This window comes from Dinoponera quadriceps, unplaced genomic scaffold, assembly GCF_001313825.1.
Source record: "Dinoponera quadriceps isolate SergipeBrazil2010 unplaced genomic scaffold, ASM131382v1 scaffold1782, whole genome shotgun sequence".
Taxonomy (NCBI): domain Eukaryota; kingdom Metazoa; phylum Arthropoda; class Insecta; order Hymenoptera; family Formicidae; genus Dinoponera; species Dinoponera quadriceps.
Window position 1 is genome coordinate 2,426,418 of NW_014555947.1, and position 8,417 is coordinate 2,434,834.

The 8,417-nt window shown below is 42.3% G+C and overlaps 1 protein-coding gene across 1 annotated transcript; it reads left to right on the forward strand.

Moving 5' to 3' along the window:
* The first annotated feature begins 1,651 nt into the window (after positions 1 to 1,651).
* LOC106746013 (vitamin K-dependent gamma-carboxylase) lies at positions 1,652 to 8,411 on the forward strand. The gene is made up of 11 exons (XM_014622111.1): positions 1,652 to 1,784; positions 2,067 to 2,331; positions 3,409 to 3,730; positions 3,821 to 4,003; positions 4,500 to 4,663; positions 4,811 to 5,041; positions 5,112 to 5,368; positions 6,264 to 6,464; positions 6,776 to 7,014; positions 7,194 to 7,508; positions 7,660 to 8,411. Exons 2-11 carry the CDS (start codon positions 2,094 to 2,096, stop codon positions 7,817 to 7,819), a joined length of 2,310 nt encoding a protein of 769 aa, XP_014477597.1. The 5' UTR covers positions 1,652 to 1,784; positions 2,067 to 2,093; the 3' UTR covers positions 7,820 to 8,411.
* Positions 8,412 to 8,417: the final 6 nt, after the last annotated feature.

An 8,417-nucleotide genomic window follows, 5' to 3' on the forward strand; every position in this document is an offset into this window, starting at 1 on the left:
GGTTAGTGCATGGGAAAGAGACGCTTCTCGACGGAATGCACTCTGACACTCTGCATCCCGCAGATACGGCTTGTCCGCGATGAACTCGTCCGACGTCGTTACTTTTCAGCCAGCCCGTCGCGGGAATAGTTATCACGAGCGCCGCGAATAGATCGAATTGCCATCGCAATCGTCCCGCAGTTTTCCCGGTTGCGATGCTACCAGCGCGAAAAGCAGCCGCGATCACTCGACAGTGGTTGGTGCAACATCGTCGATAACGACAGTCACGCGTCACTGTAGGACGGGATTCGGCGGAAAAGTCTGCGGGCGATAAATCACTCGTCGTATTTACGTTAATTAAATCCGCTTCGGTTACTTTTATCGCGCCGATAAGACCGAGTCGGGGGTTACCACTCGCCAGTTATCTCGAATTTACATGAGAGACATAAATCTTTCGAAAGTATTTTCGGGATAATCGTTACAATGAGAGGCGACTTGACTTCTACCGTTAATCGCGACAAAAAAAAAAAGACGAGTGCGTTCGGGTAATAATCGCAACTTTGTTTCACGCGATACGCGATAATCAGTTCGTTAGTATGCTCGTTCGCGCTCGGACGAATGAATCGTACGCAGGTTGGACGCGATTTGCGAAAATTCATAAAGAGGAATGCAAGTTTTCCAACAGGGGGGGAGGGCAGTCGCGTAATTCAGCCTCGCAATCGCGTGCTTAAGTCGCGATTGTTGCTTGGGTAACGTAAAGTACGACTAAAAATAGCGCACAGTTATAATTTAAGCGTCGTTAATGAGATCTTATGAATCATACGCGTTATATATAGAAGATAACACATCAATCGTACCTCTGCCATAACTCACATACGTCCGACTCTTCCAATGAAGAGCTCCGTATCAGTCCAAAAAGAATATCAGAGGATTCGATCTCTCGAATGCGACGAAAACCTCGAATTTCCATCCGTCACGATTGCGCCGACCGTTGGTGAAATAATCGCGTTATTCATTAGTTTCAATCTTTTTTTAAATTATTATTGTAGTTTTCAAATTTCGGGATGAATAGTTTCTGCGCGGATTTCTTCGGTTTCTGTTCCGATAAGGAAAATTCGTTTAGAAAAATTCACGTATGTTCGGTTAAAACCTGCCGCATTAATTTTTTTCCGCAAAGAAGGTAAGAAACGACTACGAAATTTGCGGAAAAATTAAAAAAAGAAAACCATTTCTTCCGATACTTTAAAACTATAATTATAACTTAATAATTATAATTTAATTATCATTTAACGAAGTATCATTAATAACGAAGACGACAGAAATGAAAGGCTCGTACGCGAACGTGGGAACTTGACGCTCTCTTTGACGCGAAAGGAGAGTTCGTTTTCGCGCCTCATTTCGCCACGTCGTATAATCGCTTATTATTTTCGCATTTCCCTCAAGGTGGATCTCGCCTCCCGACGAAAGACCGGCGACGTGGCGGAGTCCTAGCGTGACGAGCGTGTGCAGGATGAAGAAGTGCCGATAAAGTATAATTATTGCGCGGGCGCGGGTCAATAGTCCGCCACGTTGCCTGGCGACGGTATTCCTACTCTGAGCCTCCGGAACAACCGGCGCGAAGTGCTCCTCTTCCTTCTGCGGCTGCTCCAGACTCCGGACGGAGGCTGGCCAGTCTACCGCACAGCGCTACGAGGAAGAACGCTTCCGACCAGATCTTGTCTTCCAATTCTACCGCAGCGGACTTCTCACGTCATCGTCGTCGTCGCCGCCGTCGTCGTTTCCTTTCGCCCGGGCAGCCCAGCTAAGTACGACTTCCGTTTGCTTCTCTCGATCCGCCCGGAATCTCCAAGCACTCTCGACGTCGCAGATTAAGATTTTCGCGGGAGACGTCACACCCGATGAAATATTTGCCATCTTGCGAACACGGAAAGGTGCGACGATTTCCGCGCTTCGCGTGCACCTCGGACGGTGCGCTTTCTCAAAAGCGCGACTGCACCGCGGGCTTTTGAAGTGCGACGCGCCGTTGTTTTCATTTTTTTCTAATTGATCGTCGAGAAACAATTAATTGAAGGTCCGTTTTACCGCAGAACCCGCGGAAAATCGAAAACGGTGCTATGTGGCGGAGAAAAGACGAGTCGGCGAAAAACGCGACTATGTCGACGGACAAAGGATCAGCAAACATCGCGAGGACCGCAGTTAGACGGTGGTCATCGTGGATACCGTCGTTCAACGACAGCTTCGAGAAGCTCTGCGGCTGCAAAGTGAGCGATGTGTCGAGCTTCGAGAAGTTCACGCGGTTCCTCTACCGCCCGACCGACCCGGCCAGTTTGGGAGTGGCCAGAGCTCTGTTTGGTAAATAAAAATTCGGATATTTCTATCGTAATATTGGCGGTGATTTTTAAACCGGCAGCCTTCCACGACAGAGGTGTACGATGTGAATATTTGCCAGAACATCAGCGCCACTAATTACGCGATTAACAAGCAATTCGTTTCCATCCATTGATTGACTTGAATTATAATTAAAATTGGAAATTAGAAATCAGAAAGTGTGGAAATGAGAAATCGAGAGACACAGGAAGTTTTCGAATTACTTCATAATCGCTGTTTTGTTGATGCTTGAGGCGATTAGTGTCTTTTTTCAATTGATAAAACGATTTAAGAGAGCATTCCGCAAATCTGCGCGCAGACTCGTCCCGCTGGTAACATACAATTTAATCCTACTTGCTGCAACACTTTATAAGCGGGGAGTGGAGAATTTGAATCGTAATAACTAGACACAATTTAAGACCTATTAAAGCGGTCATGAGGATTAATGGCTTGAGCCAATGAAAGTACGACTGTGATTCTATGTCGCTCGTAGAAAAAGTGGAGCCCGACGCTCGCACAGTGTTCCCCTTCGTTTAATAACGCCTATCTTAATTATGTCTTGTCTTCCAACATTGTTGAACGTTGGGATTAAATCCGATTCTAACTACGGAGGTGGATGTTTCTTGCAATTACATTCGATTTAAGTGCAACCCGAGTCGCAATTTCACTCGATCACTCCAAGTCGGTAAGAAGTTTTTCATCCGATAAAAAATCTGTACAGTTCCTTCTCTCGGGATTGTCCGGAAAATTTTTCAAAATTATAATCGTTTTAATGTTTCACACATAAATAATAAGAAGTTACATTGTTGTTGCCTCATCTATCGATAGCATTCTTTTGTGAGTACTCTGTAGTATTGTTTACTTTTCTTTCTTTCTTTGGTGCTCCATAAAGTTGTTATTATTATTATTATCGTAAATTTCTTATTTATTATATTTATTATATTTATATACATACACTTATATTAGTAATATTTATTACTGATTTTATATTTTTTTTATTACCAGTTTGCACAATATCGTAGATTTTAACGATCAGACGATATTTGGCATTTCTTCTCGTAGGTCTGTGCATGGTGATAGACGTCGTTGAAGAAAGAGGATTCGCCAACATCGACATCAAATGGGGCGACCCGTGGGAATGTCATTTCCCGTTGATCCACGGAATGAAACCACTGTCATTGCCGTGGATGATAATCCTGTACACGGTGATGTGGATGGGTGCCTTCGGGATCGCGCTCGGTTGGCGCTTCAAGCTCTCGTGCGCCTGCTTCACCCTGCCTTACTGGTACATCTTCCTGTTGGACAAGAGTTACTGGAACAATCATACCTACCTGTACGGCCTCGTGGCGATCTTGTTCTGGGGCACCGGGTCGGACAAGTACCTGTAAGTTGAAATTTGCGGGAAACGCCTGAGAGACAGAGAGAAGGAGAAAGTCGATCGTGATTGAATATTAATTTATTCGCGTTTCCGCAGCGCATTGGACGCGAGCAAAGCAAGACGGCACGGCGACTGCGTGCCCTACTGGAATTATTTTATCCTGAAGTTTCAGTTTTTTGCGCTTTACTTCTTGGCTGGCCTGAAAAAGTCCAGCCGGGAGTGGCTCGAAGGCTACTCCATGACGAATCTATCCAGACACTGGGTCTTCTATCCTTTCCAGTAAGCACGGCACGATGACAGAAAGCGCATATAAAATTACATGTTGTAATGAATGCGCAAAAAGAAAATTATCTTCTATAGATTCTCGGCTTGAAATTAATTCTGCAACGTGATGGCTGCTCGACTCAAATTCAGAGGCGACATTTGGCTAGTCGTATGAACGCGAAGAAATTTTATCTCCATAAAGAAATTACAAATTAGAATAATAATATACTTAAATAAAAGCCAGAGATATTTTTCTCATTTACTTCACATATATGTATTGAATATGTCGCCGGTAGTGCAATCAACGTGTTACACTGAGAAAGATTTTTCCCAAATAACAAAATATACATTCTCTTAAATTCGTAACTTTTCATAAAAATTATGTATTCTATTTAAATAAAAAAAATTTTAATTTAAGTGAATGCTATTAGTACCCACCGAAGAAATATTTTTGTAATTGTAAAGTAAACTGTAGTTTCGTAAAATAATAATAACGCTTCTCCTCTTGCAGTTTCTTTCTGACCACCGAGCAGACGGATTTTTTGATCGTCCACTGGTTCGCCTTCATCTTCGACTTGTCTGTCGGGTTTTGGATGTTGCTCGAGAAAACACGAATACCAGCCATGGTAGTGTGCACAGCTTTTCACTTAATGAACACGAGGCTATTTAGTATAGGTAACTAGCACTCGAAATAAACAGTCGACAAGACTGTTAATCAGCCGCATTAATCAACCGCGAAAAACACAATCGGGGATTCCTCGTATCGTCATTCGAGTGGGATTCAGGAAGGGCGAAGATGTTTCACGAAGAACGCGCTTCCAGGGATGTTCCCGTACGTGTGTCTAGCGACAATGCCGCTGTTTTGCCGCACGGACTGGCCGCGTAAATTAGGCCTTTATTTCATTTGGCGGCGGGAGGTTTCCGCTGCTGACGTCAATCCGATCCACGTGGATAGCGCGAAAGCGAACGATGATCAAACGGAAGAACTCCCGAAGTCCGACAGCTCCGTGTCGTCTTCGAGTGAAATCTTGGACGACCGAACGACACACGAAGGTGAGCGACAATTTCCTTTCATCTGATGATATCACTTTCGCTGCATGATGGACGGAAGTTCCGTTTGCAGAAAGGAAAGAGAGAAACCGAGATTATTTTACCGAGACGGAATCTAAGGAAGAAATCAACGAAGGTGACAGCGGTAACAAGCAGTTACTTGAAAATACGATCGAGCCTAGTGAAGAGGAAGCCGTGAACGTTCGCGAAAAAATTCCAAGGATTCGACGAGCAACGAAAGTTACGAAGAAGCAGAAGTTCGTGGTGTCCGTATTGCTGTGTCACATCGCCCTGCAATTCTTCCTGCCGTATTCGCATTTTATATCGAAGGTATCGTAATCGCTAACTTTACGTTGCCTGCTAATTATTATTATATACTGTAAGATCATATATAGGGAAGAGTTGTCAAAATCATACCAGTCACTTAAATCGTACCTCATCATTTTTTTTGGTGTAATTATTGGACATAAACAATCCACTAAAAAATATATTACATAAAAACACGCGTAAGAAAAATAATCAAAACTTGAATGGATCGCATTATGTGTTTTCTGTGTGATATAAACACTTTATTAATTCCTTGAGTTAGGTGTATATACTTGAAATATTTTTAAGTCAAGGCTGCCGCTGGTTTGCACCTTTCCATGATTACCACCGACTGCTATTCCCATTTCTCTTGTTTTATAGCATTTAGGGCAAGTTCCACATAACGCTCACAATGAGCGAGCGTCATTCTATCTCTTGGTCTATTCTTCACAGCTGAATTGACTGCACCCACTTCAAGAAATTTACATATACATTGAAGCATATGAAACGTACGTACAAGATTCTCACGCTTCAGTGTGTAATTTTCTTGAACTAGTGCAGCCAGTTCAGTTATAAAGAACAGACCAATTGTTTCAGCGTGTGGGGCGATATTTATCAAACCAGATTTCAAGCTAATATCATCCCTGAAATCGAGCATCTTACGTCTCCGAAAGGAGTTTAAATGCTATGAAATGAGATGAATGGGAACGGCAGTCGGCGGTAACCATGGAAACTACGGAAAAGCGCAAAGTTGACGACAGCCCTGTTTTAAATAATATGATTTTGCTAGCTCGCGTCTACCTAATGAATTAAGACTATTGCATTTTTAAAAATTACATATTTTGAAATACATACCTTCAAATTGTTATATTTTTATTTTATTTCCTAATTTTCGCATTTGCAATCGTATATATTTCAGGGTTACAACAATTGGGTGCCAGGATTATATGGTTATTCTTGGGACATGATGGTCCACGCGTGGGACACCGTGCTCGTGGTCATCAAGGTGCACGACAACGTGAACAACCAGGTTCGGTACCTGGACCCTGAAGCGTGGGCGCAGAACGACCGATGGGTGAGACATGCGGACATGGCGATGCAGTATGCGCAATGTATGAAGGTAAGATTTCGACAATCCGAATGGACCGCGAAACTAGCAACAATTACACTCTGTCGTTTTATTTATTTAACTGTGTTGTGCAAGAAACGTCGATACATTAGATGTGTATATCTCATCCTAATTGAACTTATCAAAAGGTTCCCGACAGTTCACCGGATTTTCAGCCGCATTTCTTCTATTAATCGCTTCTCTCAGGTTTATCCCCATCTCGACGGGGAGTTGAATGCTTGAATGCTTGTCTGCCGCCATCTAGACAGAGAATGTGAGAATCAATCTTAAAATTATATCAGTTCGTTTATGTAATTTTTCAGGATAATCTGATGCGTCGGAAGGAAGAAGCGTTGAGCGACAGTCGGCATACCGAGGAGAAGCAGATGTGGATGAAGCTGTCTACGAATCTCAGCATCTACATAGACGTGTGGTGTTCGCTGAACGGCAGATTTCAACAGAGAGTATTCGATCCGTACGTCGACATGCTGACGGTCGACTGGCATCCCTTCAAGCCGGTCTCGTACCTGATGCCTTTACTCAGGCAGTACAGTTCGTATCGGTATGTCTCCAAGAACTACGCTTCGCTTATATTCGCCCAGTTAATAATTAATTAATTAGTAATAATTAACGATCTTTGGCTTCTTTGACCAAACATCGGAACTTTTAAATCAGATTTCGACCGGCATATAGTTTATCTCCTCGAAATGAGTCACTCTAATTGTTTGTCGATGGCTTCAGGTATGAAATGGAAAAGATCCTCCAGCACGTGTATACCTGGTCGAATTACACGGACGTGTTGTTCGTGGCCGATTTTCCCGGCATGCATCTGGAAAACTACATATCCACCGACTTTACCAACGTCTCTTTGACCGTGCTGGAGGGCGAGGTGACTTACATCGACGAGAATTCGCCGGACGCGATCTCCGTACTGAAGGGTGTTTCGATACCGGTGAAAGCGGGAATATTTCACCAAGTAAAGACGACAAGCTCGTATCCAGCCTGTTACATGTACACCTACACCAATCAGACAGGAACACCGTCAGACAACGAAAGGTGAAGACATGCGTCACTTTCGTGAATTTCGCTGCACATTCTTGCGCGGCTTTTCAAGAGGGAAGAAATAATAGAAGTCGAAAATTAAATAGAAATTATCTTCTTATGTTTCATTTACTCAAAATGAGTGTATCACCGGTGATTTTTTCAGAAGAACGCCTCCTGCGGTTATAAACGACGCGCTGCCGCTGTTGAAAGAAGTCAATTATAAAATCATTGCGTGGACCAGAGCGCTCTCTCACATAACAAATACTTTCTTTCACTTGGTATACGACGTTCCCATGGTTCGACGAGTACGCATCAACAAATAACAAGCCGTTTAAGTCTTTTCATCGAACGAGAGGTTTTAATACAATTAACGAGAGGTGGAGATTGTGTATCTTATCGGCGCACTCTTTAATTTCATTTAATAGAATTTCCTTCGAACCTTTCATTTGCCTTTTAAAAAGAATTGAAGTATGTTATATTCAATCGCCTTTATATAAGTTTATGTACATTTTATTAAGCACCATTCGCGAAAGAAAGCCAGAGATATAAGATGAACTATAAAACACTTTTCAAACGATCGATGACATTAGCTTTAAATAATCGTAAAAATACATGCACCTATAAATATATGAACACATGTGTAGAGCACACATGATACATATTGTTATTACCGATAAATAATAAAGCAAAATTATTTTTATTATTTTTCTATATTATACTATACAAACGTGTGATATGTAAAATCTAGCGATTCATACAAATCTCATTATGAATCACATTGTGATAAGCTGTAATCGTAACTTGTTAATCCTAATGGGAGAACTGCTAATCTGACGTCCAATTAGTTACAACGTGTGATTCAATAGTGAGTTAGTTTAAAAGTAAACTGTTACATATTTTACATACTATTTTGAAAAAAAT